Source organism: Syngnathoides biaculeatus, chromosome 9 (assembly GCF_019802595.1).
Source record: "Syngnathoides biaculeatus isolate LvHL_M chromosome 9, ASM1980259v1, whole genome shotgun sequence".
Classification (NCBI taxonomy): Eukaryota; Metazoa; Chordata; class Actinopteri; order Syngnathiformes; family Syngnathidae; genus Syngnathoides; species Syngnathoides biaculeatus.
Genome location: NC_084648.1, coordinates 27,551,310 through 27,573,475, shown reverse-complemented (window position 1 = coordinate 27,573,475; position 22,166 = coordinate 27,551,310). Strand labels below are relative to the sequence as shown.

At 40.9% G+C, this 22,166-nt stretch overlaps 1 protein-coding gene and 1 long non-coding RNA gene across 2 annotated transcripts in view; one reads left to right on the top strand and one right to left on the bottom strand.

The window, feature by feature from the left end:
* dlc1 (DLC1 Rho GTPase activating protein) overlaps window positions 1-22,166 on the top strand; it is a 125,085-nt gene that overhangs the window by 18,643 nt on the left and 84,276 nt on the right. Inside the window, exons 3-4 of the mRNA XM_061829165.1 lie at window positions 701-835; window positions 1,582-1,689. Of these exons, the coding sequence (XP_061685149.1) occupies window positions 701-835; window positions 1,582-1,689 (243 nt within the window). The remainder of the gene's footprint in view (window positions 1-700; window positions 836-1,581; window positions 1,690-22,166) is intronic.
* LOC133505742 (uncharacterized) lies at window positions 10,890-21,332 on the bottom strand. Its single transcript, XR_009796325.1, has 3 exons — window positions 20,811-21,332; window positions 11,155-11,219; window positions 10,890-11,072 (listed from the first exon to the last, which is right to left on the bottom strand). It is a non-coding gene; the product is annotated as an uncharacterized LOC133505742 (long non-coding RNA).

Here is a 22,166-nt window from a genome sequence, read left to right as displayed (position 1 = left end):
ATTGGGGGGGGGGGGGTGAGCTCCTTTCTCCTCCCGTACGCGGCCAAACCACTTCCCTGCTCGATCCACCTCCGCGGCGGTGATGAATTTAGCATCCCTGATTCACGTACTTTATTAAGTTATTATGATGAGGATCTTTTGTTACTTCTGAGAAGATTACATCATCCCCCCCAACTATTAATTTTTCTAATAGCTCTATACACGCCTACCTGTCATTTGGAACACACGAAGCTCTCGTCCTTTGCACCTGTGCAATCCATTTTTCACAACAAACCGGGTGTTTTGGAAACTTGTGAAGAGTAAATCCATCTTACCGAGTGTTCAAGCAATATCCAGCAATACAACAAGATGGCATTTTTGCTAACACACAGCAAAAACAGCTACTTTTGTGTTGGTAAAACTGGTATACACAAACCTGCCAATGTGGGCTTCTGGAAAAATAGTCACTTCCTGCTCCTTCTCCAAAACGAATGCTTCGAGAGGATTTTCATGGCGCGAGATACAAAAATCCATATACAACAACGTGGTAGAAAAACAAATGGGTCCATTCAAGCTGCCTTTTTTTTAACTAAAAAATACTAAAAATCATGCCATACGTGTCGGTAGAGCTTTAAGATGGCATAAGATGACATTGTGCTTTCCTTCATCGATGCATTTCTTCATATGTTACTCATTGCTCTTTGAAATTATGTTGTTTCAGAGAGACCATGTCCGTCTGGATTCGATGGTTCTACTAATGATGAAGCTGGACCAGTTGGACCAAGAAATTGAAAATACCCTGAGTGCCAACTCTTCCATCGGAAGCACCCCCACCCTCCCTCAGCGACGACTACCAGTACAAAGCCGCCTATGATCTTGCTTGACTTGACTGTCATGTGTTTCAGTTGCAGCTTCAGGCTTAAATATCTTGTGTAAACAACTGTTCCATAAATAGTTCCCACACAATTTTCTCATCTTTCCCATAATGTAGTCCAAACATGTGGTCCTTGTACCACTCACAGAATAAAGTGTTGGTGTAATGTTACATTGGCTTGAACTTTTTTTTTTAATTCAATTTAGCATAGTAGATATGTTATGTAGACTTCAGTTACACTGTATTTAACTTTTAGGTGTAATGCATTTGCATTTCAACTTTCAAGAACCATTTGCCATGTATTTAGGTACAATGTATTTTAAATAAATATTAAGTACATAATTTTATATTCAAATAACTCAATTCGGTGTTATTCTTGAAGCTATTAACATTTTACAATATTTTTACAATGTGTGAACAATGTATTGGAACAATATGAAATGTACTTTTTAGGAATAGGAATAAAATCTCTGTCTCGGGGTTCTTTCGAGGATACTACCCTTCTGTATTTTAATGTTATCATTATAATGGTACTTGCAGAGCTAGTTAGTTTTTCAAGATAGTACTTAGTCTAAACAGTTTAAAAACCACTGCCATAATGGTTAATATGAGGGATAGCCAGTACGGCTCATACCTATGTTAATAATTTGCTAATGACTATAATAAGTGATCAATATCATAATCAATGTTTGGGGAAGCACTGACATTTTTCCATTTTATCAATGCAGGACTTTGATTTGGGATCAGTACCCATAGCATCATACATGCAGCATTTGCATGGCCCTGGCACCCCAGCTTCAATCCCAATAGCCTTTGGAGCAAAACCAAAGAGTGGGGTAAGTCACTTCTTTTGAATCGTCTGAAAATGGCTTGTTCAAAATTAAATACAAACCCAGCTGAGATAAATATTTTGACTATTGTTCTGACAGAAATCTATGCATAATGTAATTGAAAGTTTGAAAGACATTCTTTCACATTGCAGGATGTTTTTATCATTTTATGTATTGAGATGCAAAGCAGAAACAGATTCTTTGTGTAATGTTTTTAACTTGGAAAAAAAAAACTGACAACAGCATGTGTTCATACTCATACATGGAGTGAATCTTCCAATTGTAGGAATGTACCAGCGCTTCAAATATTCACCAAGCAGATGTTAAACTCTGCAATTAGTGGTTTGTCGGTATTGAGATCTCCTTGCCTCAACAAAAGGGGTTACGAGGTGTCTGAGATTTGAAAAACCCAGGAAAAGTGAGTTACAGGGATGCGCTTCATGTGAGACGGACCTCCGCAAACCCTTTTGCCTATTTGCTTTGTCAGTTCTGCTTTGTATGCTGAGCAAAGTGAACACAAAGTGAAATAATTTAGAAAGGGTTTGAAATTAAAATACATTTTGTCTGTAGCTCTTCTTGTGTGCTCCAAAATAGAATGTGCCGTGAACAAAAACAAAACAATTCCTTGAACAAATTCCAGCATTACCTGTTGTGATTCCATGTTCAAATAGCACGTCACGTGTTTTCAAAAGGCATAAGCTCATTCTAGATAAGCCATGCAATGCAACATAAGCAATGATCGGTTATGGTTATGTATGTGGTCATCACTTTCACTGCTGTTAAAAGGAGGCTTTTTTTTCTTTGCAATGGACGCCCAACAGAGTGACGATAGAGGCCAAAGAAATGACAAAAGAGGATTTTTACTTGTTTATTGGTTGCAGTGGGCAGTTTAATCCTTTCACTCCTGTAGACAAACGATGCATATCCTTAAAATTATGTATCCAGATGCCCAGACCATCTCATATGGTTCCTCTCAATACTGAGGCGCAACAGCTCTGCTTTGAGGCCTTCATTGATGGCCAAGCTTCTCATCCTGTCGCAAAGAGAGAGACAAGACAACATGCGGAGGAAACTCATTTCAGCACTTTGTATCCATATTTTTTTTCTTTGGTCACGACCTACAGCTCATGATCATAGGTGAGAGTGACAACGTGGATTGACTGGTAAATCGAGGACTTTGCTTTCTGGGGCTCAGCTCTCTCTTCACCACGACAGAATCCAGGTCACCGCAGACGGTACACCTATGTCTGTTGATCACCCGTTGCATTTTTCCACCCCCAACCCAGAGATGGCATCTCACCCTTTCCGATTGAGATTTAGAGGTGCTGATTATCATCCCAGCTGCATCACACTCAACTGCAAATCGCTCCAGTGAGAGTTGGAGATGCAAAAAGCAGAGATGTACTGCTGAGGCCACCAAACCCGACCCCCTCTATGCCTCAGCTGCACCTAGAAATTATAACAACTAACAACCCAACCACAATTTTAAGATTTAAAAAAAGTCCTACATTTTCAGTAAAGTTATAATACCAAGATTTGGGGACTGTCAAGGATCTTGTCAAAAAAAACTATTTATTGTCACAACTGGTGGAATGGATTGACCCATCAGCCCCATGATCAGTATGAGTAGTTGATGAAATGAAGTAACATACACAAGAGATTTTTGTTGTTTTTATTTTCTGAATGTGTAACTGGTTAACGAGTTTTTATTCCTATGCATGTTGTTCTTGTTCCCATTTGACCAATTAATGAAGTGACTGGGTGCATCCAGGTGCCTACGTATATGAGGGGTGAACACTTCTGCCTCAGAGCTCTGAGGACAAGGGTTCAAACCCACTCTCGCCTGTATGGAGTTTGCATGTTCTCCCTGTGCCTGCATAGGTTTTCTCCAGGTTACTCGAATTTTCTCCCACATCCCAAAAACATGGATGGTAGGTTGACCGAAGACTCTAAATTGCCCATAGGAGTGAATATGAATGCAAATGGTTCTTTGTTTATATGTGACCAGCGGTTGGCTGATGAGGAGTGAAGGGTGTACCCCGCCTCTCACCTGAAGTTAGTCACCAGCACGCTCTTGAGGATATGAAAAATGAATGAATGAAAAGATCAAAGTAATATAAGCACAAACTAAAAACTTTAAACACAAAATGAAAATGCATCTCTACAATTAAAAAATAATAACCAAGAAAGAAATGTTTTGTTCTTCACAGTCATTATGCCATTTCAAAATTATTTCTCCAAAAGGAGGACATGCAAGAATATACTGTATTCATAATTTTCCAAGTGAAATCCACATATACACATCCATGTATTTTTTAAAGGCAGCTAAAATTGAGAAAGCACTTGAGTAGTACACCAGGTGGCTACTCTATAGGAAAAGCTTCAGGCTGATGCAATCCTTTACAAAAAAAACCTTTATTTTGGGAACAGTATTGAGACAGGACTACAGCCTCAATTCATGTTGTTACCTGAGCCATTTTTTCCAAAACCTTATGCTAGATTTTCAGTATGTACTGGGGAAAAATATGTAGGCTATGTGTGTGATGATTTATGGTTTGGTCCTTGGAGCCTGGGTGAATTTGTGTTAGCATTCCTTCCATCCCGTGCAGGGGTAGCTGTGTTTGGGCTATTACTGCCCCCCCGCACACACGCACACAGACACACACACACACACACCATGACACAGTTGTAACATTCAAGAGTGATTGCACCTAACACCGTTCTGTCTTTTATGTAGCCATGATAAATGTGGAATTGATGGTAAGTGGCCATGGTTGTTTTTTATTAGTGAATGATCACCCAGCAAGCTCAACATCACTTAGTTGCTGTTGTGGGCCGAAGGGAAGAAGAGAATATCAGCTACTTGCCAATATAACAGAATCAGAATGCCATTTGACCGATGTGCATATTTAGCCTGAAGCAGGTGGCTATTATTCTTTGATCAAATTTGTTGAACGGATATTGTCACAGATGGTGTTTTATTCTGTCTGCTCTTCTTTGACCAGATGTTTCATAATGTTGTTTGGCTCACATTATTGTGTTGCAACAGGTGTTTAATATATTTTTCTTAAACTAATGATCTTAGTTCAAATTATTATATTATTATATATATTATATTATAATGGTTAAAATTTCAAAATAATTCGCACATTCAGCACCCATTCATTGGGGAGCTGGTCGTATAGTTATTTAAATTAATTATTATTATTTAATTTATTTATTATAAAGTTATTCAAAAGTCACTTTTATGTGTTAGTTCTCAATTTAAAAAAAAATACAAATACCAGACTCTGACATTGAGAGAGATATTTATGCCATTTGTGTTCTTGTTTTTGGATAATGCCAGAACACAACAATAGAATTTTCATGTACAGTAATTCTTGCGCTGAGCTGGTTAGGGTGACAGCTGAGCTGGAGCCTATCCCAATTATTTTTATGCTAAATCTATCCTTCACTGGGCACCACTGAATCACAGGGCATTTATACACAGACAACCATTACCAGCTAGAGACAATTTAGAGTCTCAGTCAAACATTCATGTTTTTAGAATGTGGGAGGAAAGTAAATTATACCAAGAGAAACTGCATACAAAACAAAGGAAAAAACACACAAGATGCTAGCTGAGATTCCAACCCAAAACCTTTGACTGTAAGGCAGATATGCTAACCACATCCCACCATGCTGCCCACAGCTTTGCCACACTGTCTCACTACTATAACGTCACGCAGCTAAAGCTGTCCCAATTACAACAGCCAACCATGAAAACTTGCACCTGATCACCAATACAGAGCATACTACATCGAAAGATGAATGATTTTGTCAATATTCGTCACTCTTTTTTTTTCATTTCATCAGAGTCGTGTAATCAGGATTGACAAATTCAAGTTGTGTGCTGTGTAAGAGCCATTTGTTCTGTCTCTATTCTTAGAGGTCAGTGGCTGGAAAGGATATGCCAAGCCACACAGGCGGGTGGAGGCTCCTGACCCCTGACTACCTTCCTCTGAATGTTTCATTCGGAAACAACATATCAGTCACCTTGAGTGCTGAGCTTTCTCACCAGAAAGACATACGCGGCATCTCTCAAAGATTTGTGCCACTATACAAAACACAGACTAGTTGTCACATTCAGCAAAGCCATATTTAAAAAAAAAAAGTTTTTTAATTTGGGGACAGTACTATCCTATACCAGGTCCCATTAAATGTTCTATAATGGGAAAACCTTTGACCCCTCGCATGGATCTTGCCCGCCACATACCGAGCGTCATACAACTGAACAACTGAAACTAAAACCAGTTGAACTGTTGTACAGCCCACGACATTTGTTAACTACTTTCAATGAATGCCTGACCATCAGCCACTGGGGTGATAGTGCTTTTCTTCCTGTTTGAAACGATACAGATGTAATAACCAATAAAAATACACATGAGTTCTTATCAAAAAACGTTTAAACCCTTTAAAAACCACAGTGATAACCGGTGACACCTCTTTGCATGTGTATTTCAAATTCAAATCATGACTCCTGGCTAAAAGGTGCTAAAAGGCTTAAATGTAATACCTAGATCAGACTACATGATAAATTTGGTCTCTCATGATGGCACTGTCAGACTACTGCCATAAAATCTTGCCGTATCCTGGCCACCCACTGGCAACACTGCACAACATTTATAACGATACCACCGGTATCTCCCATTGTCTCCCATCTTTTACGATCATTGGGCCTTATTAGATCAAACACTATTGGGTAGGCGGGACCAGAAAACGTGGTCATTGCAACTGGTTACACCAGTTACCATTGGGATAAAAACAATGGATCACGCAAATGTATTGTGTTTGGAAAAAAAAATAACAAAAGGGAAAAACGTGGTGTCATCATTTGTGCTTGGGAGAGGACATCTGTGGCTGTCCAATTAAAGAAACTTGTAATATGTGTTTGCATACTTTTACGACTCGCAAGTAGGTAAGAAAACGTAGCCTAGAAAGATAGTGGTAGCATTATCATTTGTCTGCAAACATGTCGGGGTTCTGTCTGTCAAATCATGCTCTAGAGCAAGGGTGGCCAAAGAGCCACATCATATCCTTCCCTCCTCACCCACAAACCTTTGCTCAGTCAAATTTATTGCAAATGTCACACACCAACATGACGAGAAAAAAATAACGCCTACAGAGTACTAAGACCACAGGGCAGGAATTAAAAAAAAAATCGGTGTGCTCTCTCAGTCAATTCAACCAAGTCTTGTCTTGTATGTCACATTTCTCATCTAATGCAACACTGAAATATTCCCATGAGTGCAACTGTGTATCAGTAGCCATGCTAATATCCGATATTGTCTGTTCAACAGTGTGGCAAGACAGTTGAAGGTCCAATACCAATTGTTTAAGACTTGTTTTCAGGACAGAAGATTTCAATGACATCACCAAGGCATTTTTAAATAAATTACCCTTTGTTGTATAGCTTTTCACAGTGGTTCAGCTGTAAAAAGTTGGCCTCACAGTTCTGAGGTCCAGGGTTCGATCCCGGCCCCGCCTGTGTGGATTTTGCATGTTCTCCCCATGCCTGCATGGGCACACCGGTTTCCGTCCACATCCCAAAAACATGCAACATTAATTGGACACTCTAAATTTCCCCTAGGTGTGATTGTGAGTGTGACTGCTGTCTGTCTCGATGTGCCCTGCGGATGGCTGGCAACCAGTTCAGGGTGTACCCTGCTTCCTGCTAGATGACAGCTGGGATAGGCTCCAGCACTCCCGCAACACTGGTGAGGATAAGTGGCTAAGAAAATGGATGGATGGATAGATGGATGGATTGATGGCTTTTTGGCCCTTGCAATGTTCTAAGCCACTTGATATGATTCTTCTCATTCATCTCTGGATCTTCAGTTTTTTTTTTTTATAAACTGCATCTACTTTTCTATGTGATATTTCAAAGTGACTAACTTGTGACGACGAAGTTTAGTCCCTTTTAGAAATTTCAAAGAGGAAAATTGACAAATTGTTTTCTCCAAAGATCACCAGCTGACTTGGAAACTTTGAGCTATTTTCATTCAATGCGAAAGCCAGTTTTGTGAAAATACCGTGCTAACATTTCCCGCTACAGTCACATAACTGTGGTTGGGAGATGCAGGGTAGACGTCTTCTCTGTGCCAAGGTCGTCCTGCTAATGGTTAAAGCTTCCTTTTATCGTTGCACAGCTGAGTTGAATGATTCGCTGAGACATGTGTTTTTCGAGATACAAGAGATCCATCCAACCATTTTCTTTTCCGCTTATCCTCACAAGGGTCGCGGGGGATGGGGTGCTTGAGCCTATTCCAACAGGCAGGGTACACCCTGAACTGGTTGCCAGCCAATCGCAGGGCACATTGAGACAATTACACTTGGGGCAATTTAGATTGCCCAATTAATATTGCATGTTTTTTGGATATGGGAAGAAACCGGAGTGCCCGGAGAAACCCAGGCAGGTATGGGGGGAACATGCAAGCTCCACACAGGCGGATCCGGGATTGAACCCGGGACCCTAAAACTGTGAGGCCAACGCTTTCCAGCTGCTGCACTGTGCCGCCGATTCAAGAGATCATTTGGACAATTTTTTGCTTTAACAAGAAAAAAATCTGATAAGCGACAAATAGCATCAGTGAACTCAACTCACTTCACAACAGGCGCCAGAGTATTGCTACTCCCAGTTTTTCTTTAGCCTCTCCCAAAAAAAAAAATTACTGTACCTTATACTGTGCTGTACGTTTTTGTGGTTCAATTAAAAATAAGACAGTACAGCATTATGGTTGTGTAGCCTAAAAACCCAATGCAGGGTCACTATTTTTTGGTTGCAGCACAATGATAAATGTGTGGTGCTCATTTGCTCGGTCTGGGTTGAAGAATCACTAAATGCCAAATTTGGCCAAGTTGCACCGTGTGTGGCATAAAACAATGCTGCTCCAAATATGACTTCTTTGTTGGTGGGGTTGTCAGAATTTCACAGTGAAATCAGCATCTTTCTGTTCTGGAAACTTAATTCTGGCAGGAGGATTTGCTGGAGATATTTTTATTTTAGTCTGATGAGTACTTTCCTTTTTGTCAGGAGGTTATGTATGTGCATGGCTCTTTCGCCGTCTGTAGTTAGTGGACAATAGAAGAGCTGTGGTTTGCGTGCTAAGGTCGCAAGCAGATCTCTGCTCTGTCCTTCCTCTGTGTTCCGGTTTGGTTACCTCTGAGTTCCCAAACATCCTCTGTCCTAACCACACCTTCTCAAGGTCCTGTGAAATACTTCAGTTTGCTGCCTTTCCTTTATCTCTACAGTACATGCGCACGCACTATTCGTCATGCCTGTTGTCAGATAACAACTTATTCAAAGCTGTGAGATGGTAATGTTAGCATTTACTTTGCTTTAAGGCGGTATGAATCCAACCACTTAGTATGGAATGGAATTCCAGTGGTTACTCTGGCCACGGCAGCCACGTTGTTTGGTGTCATTGTGCTCAAGGTTGCTCCTAACTCAGCTCAGCAGAGCTATAATAAGACAGAAAGGCAGAAGACAAGAAAAAGAAAAAAAACAAAGGGTAGCATGTGATACAGGATATGGAAATTGAACTTCTCAACTCACAAAAGGAAAACATGCACTGCATTTCAGGAACAGGAAAGAGACACAATGCATATTCATAGCTGATTAAAACACACTGGCTTCTTTATCAGGTAAAATCAAAGAAGATTATGCTTTTACAAAGATAACGCGTCAGTTGTCAGTTGTGATAATACAGCAACAATAATAAACATATAGAAAATGATTACCTCCCCAAAAGCATCCATCAAAATGAGTGGTGTTATCGTCTTTAAAGGCAGAATTTTGGATACAGATCCTGTGTTGGTTCTCATTGGAAGTTGTGCACGTAAGTTCTAAGTTCTAAGAGGGCAGTGGCCATTTTTTCCAAGAAAAATAATGTTCCATGTGAGCTTCTTCTTTCAGCATATTTTAGGAGGCCAAATATCTACTATCACTCTGTGTTTTATAGAACGGTGCTGAAATCACATCCCGGGTATGTTATATTGTCTGAGCGTTTTTACAAGAAATCATGCGCCAGGGTTAGTGTAAATCACTCTTCTACGTTGTTACTAACAACCACAAACTGATAGTGTTGGCATGCAGTGAGTCAGTGATATGAAGCCCAGGTTTGTATTTTTTCAACAGAGATCATAAAAAGTAAATGGAATAGTTGTAGGATAATGTACATGTTGAAAATAAATATTATATACCATATGTTAAAAAGGCAGGCATCTGGAACACACGCTGCAGCCTACAGATAAAGTGCAATAAATCCCAAAGGTGACTAATAAACAGAATGCACTTGAATGTACACTTAAACACACACACACAAACACATACATTCAGCTTCAGTGTGTCAGGGGGACCTTTGGGGTCCTCTAGCAAGCTCTTGTGGGTGGTGCCATTACATTTTTTTTTTTTTTTGCATTACATTGGGTATCATGATCAACACTGTTTTGGGAACCTTGGGGTAGATTTCAGTTGACTCTGATCATCATGAAGCCCCAGTTTGTTTTTCCAGCACACTTTGCCCACTGTCTTGGGTATGATTGGAAGCTCGCCCACAAGTATTTTTTTTCCAAGGCACATTGCACGCATCCACTAAAATAAAAGTGTCACTTACTTAACTAGCATTGAGCAAAACGATTGACATTCTTTCAGTTTCCCCACACATAATCCTTTTTTTTCTTTGCCTCTGTGCCATCCTGAGTTGAAGGAAAAATATTTTTCTTTTGTATTTTGTGAATATTTTGCAAGTACTATTCAAAGTATGATTGTGACGAGTAGACTGACATGCAACAAGCGGGCACAAGACGTTGATTTAACCTTGAAACAATGTCCAGGTCCAACGTCTAAAATACGTTGTTTTTACATTGTATTTGTAAATTGAGACGACATCACAAACCAACGTAGAATCCACGTTGCCTTACAACGTGGAAACAACGTTGGCAGTCAACGGTGAAGCAATGTCCAAGTCTAATGTTGAATATACATTGCTTTTACATTGGATTCGTAAATTGCATCAACGTGACAATCCAACATACAATCAATGTTGACAAGCTACATGGAAATTGAGCCATTAAAACATAAATTGAAATCTTTATTATGCAGTGTGAAACCACTGTTTTTCAATCAAACTACAAACAATCACAAACAGTTAGGTTATACAGCCCACAGTAAAACATCTGTTTAACATTTAGAACAAATATTTTTTTCCATCATTTAGAAGAAATAACTTTTTTTTAATGTTACAAACAAAATAAAATACAGTGTAATATTCCACTATGTGAACTTTGACTATGTGTCTCATATTTACTGTCCATCTGGGTTTCTCCCGTCCTGTTTCCTGCCACTGCATCTGTCAGGAAAATAGCACACAAATTACTTTCAACTATAAAAAAATGCGTTCTGTACAAAATATATAACATATAATATATTACCTCTTCAGGATCCATTTGATATTTTCTTTGACGGTTACCCCTCCAACTTTCAACATTTGGGATTTCTGCAAATGAAAGAGGATGGCAAAATTCAGAATTAGTTTCAGGGTTCATACTCAGTCTGACCAAAAAAATTTAAGGGCTTTTTAGGGGCATTCTTAGGGTCCGAAACGAAAAATTTAGGGCCATCGTGGGAAATCAAGAGTAAGGAAAAAAGACTCAGCCAATGGTGCGATCAACCGTTCTTGGTTCATCAAAGGTTCCAGTTCATCAGTACCTGTGAAAGTGATCACCTGTCGCCCCTTGTGGTATTTCTCATTGATATGACCATTGTCAATGTCTTCACATAATTACTTCACATAACAGTCTATTGAAAAACAGATCCTACCTACAATTGCAACTATATACACATATTTACAAATGTCTTCTACTGATGTCTGTCTCAGCACACCTAGCTCATTGAGCCTACCCATGCCTCCTCTATTTGTTGCTGCAGAGGTGCCAAAGTGGTTTTCTTGTCCTTTGCTCTGCCTCTAAATGCATTGGCCTCTGTGATAAACCTCAGATTCCTCTTTTCTTCCGCCTCCTCACACAGCCTGTCAGCCTTCTCAATAAGCGTAGATATGTCAGTATCTATTCTGCCTTTTTTGGCTTTGGGGCTGTCTATCTCTGCCTTAGCTGCCTTCCTCTTCTCTGCCTGTTTTGATGCATCCTTCTTCTTCTTTTCCTCCTCTAGATGCTGGACGTAAATACTTCTGGCAGAAGGCGCAGCGACCAACAGCTCCTTTGTGATAGGCACCATGTCAGGCCATCCATATTGCTGGACCACCTCCACTATTTGCCTCCGAGCAATCAGTGACTCCTTGCTCAGGTTGTCCTCTGTGACCTCCTTGTTTGTGGAGAAGCCTCTTTCCACGGATGCCTATCCATGGGACAGGAGCAGCAGCTGCTTTATGACGCCCCATAGCTCCTGGAACTGCTGGCTTTCCTGCTGATGCAGAGTGGAGTGGAAGAGCGTGTCCAGCCTGTCCTTAGAGATATTGAAGTCAGAGAAAGCGACCCTAATCTTTTCATCTTCTTGGATCTTTTCACCCAGTCTGGAATACTGGAACAGAATCTTGTCGCAATTGCTTTCATCCACCCTTCTGTGATCCACCATGATGTTTAAGGTTTTTTTTGGAGTTTTTTGTTGTTGTTCTCCTTCTCAGCTTTCATGGCAATCTGCCAAGAGTCCATCCATCTTAATAGGCAGACTAAACTGTATATGATGGGGGCCTTCTCCATCAACTTTTCTATCATGTTTACCAGGAAAGTTTGGCAGCTCATTCTAAATTCCTGCTTTACACTGTCAGTTGCCATGCCAGATTTCAGAGGAAGTCTCTCAGCAGCAAAGCCTATGTAGGCATTCGATAAATTAATAATATTAATAACTTGTCACCCACATTAATCTTGACAAGACTAGTGAGGGAGGTTGCCTTTTCTTTAAGGACTTCAGGCTTGATGAACTTTTCTATCAGAGTTTTGATGAGGGTGCCCATGTCGTTTGCGATGAAGAGAAGCATAGGCTTGTCAGTCTGGTACAATTTCAGGAATGGTTCCACCAGCCTGGCGCACATGAGAAAGAAGTGAAGCTTTGCAACAAAGATGGGGTACTGTGCTGCTTTCTGAACAACAGTGAAGGAGCTGTTGGTTGGGCAGGTCACCTTCTTCGTTCCTTGCTGCCTCGCAATAATCTCGTACGTGTGGCATCAGGGTGATGGCTCTCTCTGCCACATTAATGTTTTCAAGCCATTTGTGCTTGCAGAACATGAGATGGATGATGTTTTGTATCCAGCGACTTGTTTAGTCCAGTCCATTTTTCAAATGTGAGTGACTGATAAACAATTCGTCATATATTGTTGAAAAATTATAAACAAGCCACGGCAACAATCACTGAACTCACATTTTCATTTTACAGTCTTTCCATGTCATACAAAAGAGAAGACTAATCCATAATGACAGGGGGGACATGCCACTTTCCTTTTCAGATCTTGTTTCATCAACAAAATTCTATTCCCACGATTCTGCATTTTTTTGCTCGAGTACATTATATTAATCAGTTCTGATTCACATGGCTTTTCAAAAAAGTTGCCAAAATGTTGCTCACTGAAACAGTCACATCAGCATTCCTCCTGGCTTGGTTGCGTGAACAAAACGGACACGAGCAAATGCTGTGTCATAACGTATTCTAAAAATGTTAAGTGTTAGTTACCTGGTGACAGATGGCTCTATCTTGCAGTTACAGTGGGTAGCTAGCTAGCTAGCGGGATAGGTTTGCTAGCTAGCTAGCGGGCTAGGTTTGCCGCTAGCTTGCGGGCTAGGTTTGGTACCTAGCTGCACATTCAAGGTTCGTGAACCTCATGAAGAAACTAATTATGCAAGCCACCCGAAGGTCCAAAAGATGCCGGACTCATCGCTCTCAAATTCGTTCCCCTTCTTGGCGGTGGCAGCATTCCCCATGCTGGAAGACACACGGGTGCTCAATCCCAATTGAGAGAGTGGAATGGCAGCTAGGTACCATCCCTGCAGCAGATGTTTCACCACTCACAATAGACGCCTTGGGTGGTGTGTGGGAAACGTATTTTTGCCTTCACAGCAGGAGAACTCTGCGGAAAAAAAAAGCAACGGCTCGCTGGTCCTTACAAGGCCACGGACAGCCTGTATTTCGGTGGGCTCTGACTTCTTCTTCCCCTTCAGCCAACTACATCAGCATACAACCCACCTCCTGGCAGGCGAAACATGCAAACCTATCACACACAGAGAACGTCAACCTAATCCGTCGACCCGGCGTCCGTGTTACCTCCTAACACTGTGGCAATTCCCACTACAGCTCGGGCGGAGAATGTACGGCTGACATGAACTGAAACTAGTGGTCACTGTTGGAGCTCACAGCCTGTACGGCCGGAGTGATAGACAGATTAATTACGATAAAAATTGTAAATCACAATGAACGATTACCGACGATTTGAAAACTAGGAATGGCAGCATCACGTGCAGTGCATCATATTTTCAGACAGTTACTGACACATCACGTTAGTTGCGACATCCACAAGGAATCAACGTTGAAACAACGTTTTTTGACAACGTAAAAAATATATTGTCATTCAACTGTGGAATTTATGTTGTTCGACTTTGCGACCTAAAACAACGTTAATTCAACGTTGAATCCACGTCTTGTGCCTGCTGGGCAAGTTCTTTTCTCACCTCATCATCAGGAACTTTGTGACGTGTCTGTTGTGCATGCACACATCACGATGATGATGATGATGATGATGAGCATTTCAACAATGAAAGATAATTTGAGAAATTAGTGTTTTGAGTTATGAGTGTGGTGACAGAACAAATTAGGGACCTGTCTAGTTGCTAGATAAATTTAAAATTGTTTTTCAAAACGGGGCCTGATTTTCAGTCCACAGACTAAGCGGTCCCCATGAGGTTTAGTGTCAAGAGATATTCTGGTATGTCCTCAGGATGTGATCAATACAAACATGCACGCAGACGGATGAAAAGAAAGACGAACACGCAAACCTACCAAACAGACCATGGTTGCTGAAAAATGCACTCGGGAGTGTATTCAGAAAAAAAATCAGGTACAAATGAGGCCACACTCTTTCAGACATTTGCTGCAGGCATTCATTGATAACATTGCATTGAATTTGGGTTCCCAATTGTTGCTTGTTTCTATTTTCTCTTGAACCTGATTTAGTTGAATTAACTTTATCTGAATAGACTGGAAGAAGTGACTTTTGGCTCTTCTTTGTCAGGGTGTGGTACAGACGATTTTAGAAAATACAGCAAAATTTGAACATTAGTTTGTTGATAGCATAGGCTATGCAGAGAGGATCTGATGTCCTAGATAGTTTAAATCCATGGCTGGAGTCATTGGATTGCCTTCATTCTTAAATTACAACAACAATTTAAATGCAATGAAGTCTGGACGCAGCTATGTTCAGTCCTCCTCAGTGAGCTGCACTGGTGCCATAGTTGTCTCCCCAAGTAGGCAAATGTAATCCCTCTGTGTTGTCAACCATCTGTTTTCCCCCAATAAAGCCAGGGGATAATCAACAATCTAGCATTGTTAGTGCAGTTGGGATTATAAGGATTATCTCCATTAACCCAGGGTCACTCAGACACAAATTCCACCTGGTGAGTGGGAAAAGGTGATGTGTTTGATTTCTAAATATGAATGCTATTATGTGACTAAGAGATTCTGCCTACTTTAATTAGATACATTTGATTAATCTTCCTGGGTTTTTTTGTACAATTTAAACTTGTTATTGCTAACTTGTAACTTTTAAGACATATTTGTGATATTTCCATTCTCTTGTCCGATTTAACATTTTCATTTATAGTCAATAAGTTTTATGAAACTAGCTTTCGCTTGGACTTGAATGGTTACCATCTCTATATCACATGGGGAGGGTATGAAAATAATATATGAATGTACAGTATCTAAGTAAATATAACTCTACGGAATTATTGTAAGTGAAGGTTCTCATTTTTGGTTGGGTGAGAGACTAACACTGGGTGACCAAGAAAGGTCACAAGGCTTGAAAATAGTTTACTGCAATTATTTCAGCACAACCAACATTAAAAATAATGAACAATATGCACGTCAAAAGGTGGCTGGACAAAAACAGTCTCAAAGTACTCCATCCATTTGCCAAGCCAGTTATCCTCACAAGGGTCGCAGGAGCGCTGGAGCCTATCCCAGCTAACTTCAGGCAAAAGGTGGACCACACCCTGATCAGGTTGTCGCAGTCGCAGAACAGATATTGAGACAATCACTGAATGGGACTCAATCCCACACTACCAGCAGCAAAGTCTGTAGTACTCTACTCTAAAAGTACTAAAATGGTAGAAACAGAGTTAAAACCACAAAGGGTTTAAAAAAATAAGTTTTTAAAGAGAGGCAAAGGGTGGAAACCTAGTGGCTGTCTTACACACACCAGCAGAGACCAGCCTCGCCGCGTTGGGGCCAGAGTTCCTTCACCCCCATTCACGACCACGAGGAGATGAGTCCCATCGAAAAAAAAATATGCATCACCAGTACAAAGCACATACATGGGTTAAGAATGTCACAGTTGGCGGCTCAGTGTGTCATTATTGGCTTTTGGACGAAAGTACTCATACTAAAGGCAGAGGCCCATCCCCACTCTACCGCTGTGGTTATGTCATGTCGTGTAGTCTCGTGCCTGTAGTGTCAAAAGTCTCACCCAAACGTGGCTTGCAGTATGAGTTTCCCCCTTTTCTACTTTCACGTGCACCTTTGACCTCTGTGGTACAACTGTGTGTACCTTGTTCCTCTTGTCTGTCCATCCATGGGTGTCTTTATCCTCTTGGATATCATTTATTGTCCTACCCCCTTTTGCCCCTTTTGATTGATTTAATGCAGCTCTCCATGCCATTGGTTTGTTCCTACCCTTGTAGGATGTGGTCAGAGCTATGCAAATGGGGTAAGTTTGTAGTAAGAGAATCAATTAAGGAAGTCAACAGTGAAATTTAAAAAAACTGCAATACAGCCAAAAACAAAGCAATAAAACAAATATTAAGAACATGCAACATAAAGTTTACAAATATTGTAAATCAACATCCAACAATAAAAACGTGAATTATGAAATAAGCACACTGCAAGATGAAATCACCTCATCACATGTAAAATCCATACTTGATGTTTATCTTTCATCATCTACGATGAGAATGCCGGGTTAATGAATACGCAGAGCATCCAACAAGGCAGCATTATTCACAAAAACATATTTATTTTGCTGCTGTTACATCAGAAAATGAGTTGATAACCAAAGAAAAGGAAATTCATTGTTTTGTTGATCAGGTGGAAAATTTGAGGTTCTTTAGAACATTCAAACACTGCTAAAATGATTAGTTTTGAGAATGTATATAGGACATCCTCAAGAGGATTGCGGGAGTGCTGGGACCAATCCCAGCTGTCATTGAGGAACCCTGAACTGGTTGCCAGCCAATTGCAGGGCACATGGAGACAGACAACAGTCACACTCACAATCAATTTAGAGTCTCCAATTCATCCAAGTTTGCATGTTTCTTTCCTTAACCGTTGTGGGAATACATCATGAGGTCAAGGACACATTGCTGACATAGACTCGAGCATGCAGATTTACCAGCACTCTTACTAAAATAAATGTGCTGTCTTTTAAAATAATACACAGATTTTACCCATGTAAAATACTTGTACACTAATTAAAAAAATATAGAGATTGGTGCACTCAAATGCCTGCGATTGGATGGTGACCAGTCAAGGGTTAAAATGGATGGATGGATACGAAAATGAAAGGGTGTTAAGATTTAAGGAGTGTGAGGAAAAGTGACGAGTTGAGTGATAGTCTGTTGTATATAATATTAATACTGATTGCCCCAGAAGGGTGTTGTAGCTGTTCAAGAATTTAATCGCTTAATTGCAAGAGGGAAGAAATGTCTACTAGTCTTGATATGCCTTGATTGGTAGTGTCTACCCAATGGAAGGAGCTGGTGGCCAGGATGTGGAGGATCTGAGAGGATCCTGCTTGCTCTTATCCGAGTTCAAGTGGCGTGCAAGTCCTCAACGGTAGGAAGGGTGGTGCCGAAAATCAGTTCAGCAGTCTTCATTGTCTGTTGCAATCAGAGTTTGTCCTATTTTGTGGCAACTCCAAACCAGACTGTGATATAGGTGCACAGTTCTGATTCAATGACTGCTGTGTAGAACTGTCTCAATCGTGCTTATGGGAGGCCATGCTTCCTCATAAGCCCCAAGAAGTACATCCTGTCCTGGGAGTTTTTGAGGATGTAGTTGATGTTGATCTCCCACTTCGGGTCCTGTGAGACTGTAATTCCAATGTAATTCCAAGGAATTTAAAGGTCTCGTTGGTTGACACAGATCAGTTGTAGAGCGTGAAGGGCAGCTTTGATGAAGGATGAGGTCCACAATTGTCTCTGCAGTCTTTAGTGCGTACAGCTCCAGGTTGTCCATACTAAAGTTCCAGCCTCTCCACTTCCTCGCAATGCATAGACTCATCGCCGTCTCTAGTGAACCCGATGACTGTGGTCTCATCTGCAAACTTTAGGAGTTTGAAAGCTATGAGGTGCAGTCATTCGTGTAGAGAGAGAAGAGGAGCAGGGAGAGAACACAACCTTGGGGTGTCCTGATGCTGAAGGTGGATGTGAATGACGTAGTGTTTCCCAGCTTCACCAGTTGTGTCCTGCCCATCAGGAAGTTGTAGATCAACTGGCAGATAGCAGGGGAGATGGTGAGCTGGAGAAGCTTGGAGGAGAAGAGTTCTGACATGATGGTGTTGAGCAGAACTCCATGAATAGGGTCCTTGCATAGGTTCCCTCACTGTAAAGGTGTTCAAGGATGAAGTGCAGACCCATTTTGGCTGTGTTAATCACAAACCTGTTGATATTTTGTTTACAGCTGATATGACATTAGTAGGAGTCACTGACACTATAGTGGTACACATACCTGACTCTGGTGCAGGCAGCGTGGGATCAATTCCCACTCAGTGATGGCCTTGATATCTGCCCTGCAACTGGCTAGCAACCAGTTCAGGGTGTGGTTTGCCTATTGGCTGAAGCTAACTGGGTTAGACTCGAGCTCTCCCATGAGGATTGGCGCCTTGGATAATGGATCGGATTTGGATAATGTTAGTCTTGCAATTACTCAGGCACATTTTATGTTCACATTGCTAACACGAGCAATGACTTCTTCTTTTCCTTTCGGCTTGTCCCATTCGGGGTCACCACAGCGTGTCATCTTTTTCCATCTAAGCCTATCTCATACATCTTCTTCTTTAACGAGCACTGTCCTCATGTCCTCCCTCACAACATCCATCAACCTTTTCTTTGGTCTTCCTCTTGCTCTTTTGGCTGGCAGCTCCATCCTCAGCACCCTTCTACCAATATACTCACTCTCTCGCCTCCGAACATGTCCAAACCATCGAAGTCTGCTCTCTCTAACCTTGTCTCCAAAACATCCAACTTCAGCTGTCCCTTTAATGAGCTCGTTTCTAATCCTATCTAACCAGTTCACTCCAAGCGAGAACCTCAGCATCTTCATTTCTACTACCTCAAGTTCTACTTCCTGTTGTTTCTTCAGTGCCACCGTCTCTAATCCGTACATCATGGCCGGCCTCACCACTGTTTTATAAATTTTGCCCTTCATCCTAGCATCCTAACACTTGCAATGTATTCTTGATTAATGTTTGTTCATATTTTACTGTTATGTAGAATTTTATTAAGATAAACATTTTATTTAATTATCTTCATCTTAATTACCCATCTTATCTCTAAAGTTACACTCACGCATCTTCGTGTTGTCTGTAAATCTCATCGGCGGTCTATTGCTTTAAATGTTGCTGCTGTACTAAAGGATTATGGGGAGTAAACTTCCTTTCCGATCTTAAAGGTTCCTCATTAGTAACCTATGCTAAAGGTGACCCAAAGGTGACATGAAGGCACTTTTTGTAAGCAATTTGTAGAATTCTAAGGACGTATCCTCCAAGTAATTCTGGTCCATCTTGCTCGAAAAGGATAGGAAAGGAAAACTCCAAAGCAAAATTGACATTCCGAAGATGGCTATTAACCCCCAGGGACCCAACACTGCCTCAAACAAAACCCTATTGCTTGCTATTAATTTTTCAAGTAAAGTTGTGTACATGCAGTATGTCATGACTCTGGACAAATAGCTTTGTGTGTGTGTGTCATTTATGTGTATCATGAGAACTGTACATGCTACTCTCTTGAGAAAATAAGGCGAGATCAGATTCCATTTCTTCCCTTTGCAATACAATCTATGTTAACGTACCCCATACCCAAAAGGCTAATTGGATTACAAAATCAAGTGTCATTTGTACAAATGTAGTACTTTCAAAAGTATCCATAAACCCCTTGAACAACAACAAGCATTTATTTGTCCAGTGAGTGGATATTTCCATTACTTTCTTGATTTTCTTTCTGGATGTATGCACTAAATCATATCATTCACCCCAACACACATGATAAGGAAAGAGTCGGGGTGAGTGTGAATCACACAGGAGTAGCTGGCGATCAGCTGGGGATTCGTTTCATTGCTCAAGGTTACGGTGGTTTTCAAGAAGTCAGACAGACAATTTCCTACCACCTTTTTCCTAAGCCAGGTGTGTCACCACTGTTTTGTATGACAAATAATTATATGTTTGAACCAATACCCAGACGCTCGCATTTCAGCCAGGAGTGGTCATCGCAAACAGTACAAAGTTATTACATCACTTCCAACTGACACAGTCCAACTATGACATATGGAAGCTATCAAAATGTGTCAGAAAGTAGAAGTTGAGGGGAGTCGGTGGGGGCAAGATTTTTTGTGAAGGACAAGTCGAACATGCAATTGTTTCCCACGTCTCCCTGCACATCTGCACATGGGCCACGGCACACCATGGTGAATAAATTCCTTGATAAGTGCAGTACAAACAGAACATCATGCCAATAAAAAAAAAATAAACAAAAACAATGGGCTCTTGGAAACTTCTCAAATGACTCTCTAGAAGTTTGCACAAGAATTTCCCTCAGTCGCACATACACACACATAATTTACCTTATTTCTTCTAGTACTGGAGCCAGTTTCTTACCTGATCCATCTGCCCCAATTTGGCCATTTGTGTTAAGTAGTTCAGGGGGTAAAAAAGGTTTGTGTTAGCCTGAGCTCCCTCTAATCCTTGGCCAGCACAGACCATGGGTGTTCACACATACACACTCAAACACTGCAGCTGCACAGCAAGCATGATGGGGGGCTTGAGTGGGTGAGACTTTGTGGTGGGCTTGAGTCACGGTGGACTACTCAGGTCTGTTATGCAAGAGCAATATGATAACTTTTTTTTTTACGTGTAGTTGTGTAGTTCACAGTGACCCAAGAATTCAAAACAGATGTTATTGTAAAAAGGAAAATTTACACCACACCAGCTGCAGGGGGTCTATAAGTTAGTATTGTATTTGGCCCCCACTGTAATTACACCAAATGAAACCTCAGAAAAACTTTTAAAGAAAAAAACAACATTTAACCCACAAGTGCTCTTTTTCCATGAATGTTGACCCAAGCTCAGTCTATCAGTACATAGTTCTCGGTCATTATATACCCACACATGTACAAAGCAAACATAGCAAACCTTCTGTTCCCTGACACAACCTATTTCCAGTAAATTAGTGGAAGTAAATGAGGCACCTGATGCGTGTGTGCTTCACAGCTTATAGCTCCCCAGTAGACTCTTGACACAGCCCGGAACAGAATCTCCCCTGGGAGCAACCTGTTCTGTGGCGTGTCAGTGGGAAATGCAGGGTAAAAATCAAGAAAATATGCGCCCACGGTGCTGTGAAAACACTGGTACTCACTGGTACCCATTCATCCGCATTCCTCTCCGGCTCTGCAGTCTCTCACTCACATTCATTTCACTGTAATTGCTATTATGAGGAAAACACAGATTTGTGTGAAAGGGAGATTTATACGGTGTCAGTGACTTCATGGGTCAATGACAAGAACCCATGGTGTGCTGTTTACACAATAGTGAGGGCACACACAGCTGAAATGAAATGTCCTATTAGTGCCGGACACAGACCTCCCATATGGAAACCTTTATTGTGGACCATTCTGTTCTCAAGCACCCAAATGAACTGAGAAAGTATTGAAAGCAAATCTCTGCTCATCAAGGGACACAGATGTTGCATGTTGTCTTTAACTCTGTATCGAACACGTTCAAATATTTGGAAAGGGAACAGTTTTACTCCAGAAAATGTCTGTAATACAGTGCAAGAATGTATTTATTTATTTTATTTCTTGAACATTAATTGTTATTTATGCTATAATACTTTTAAATATAACTTCTTAATTTAAACACCAGTACTTATAGGACCCAGCGGGCGGACTGGCTTTGCCAGATTGTTGCCATCCATGCCTCGTTCCAGCACTTCCTTGTTTCTGATCCTGAATGAGT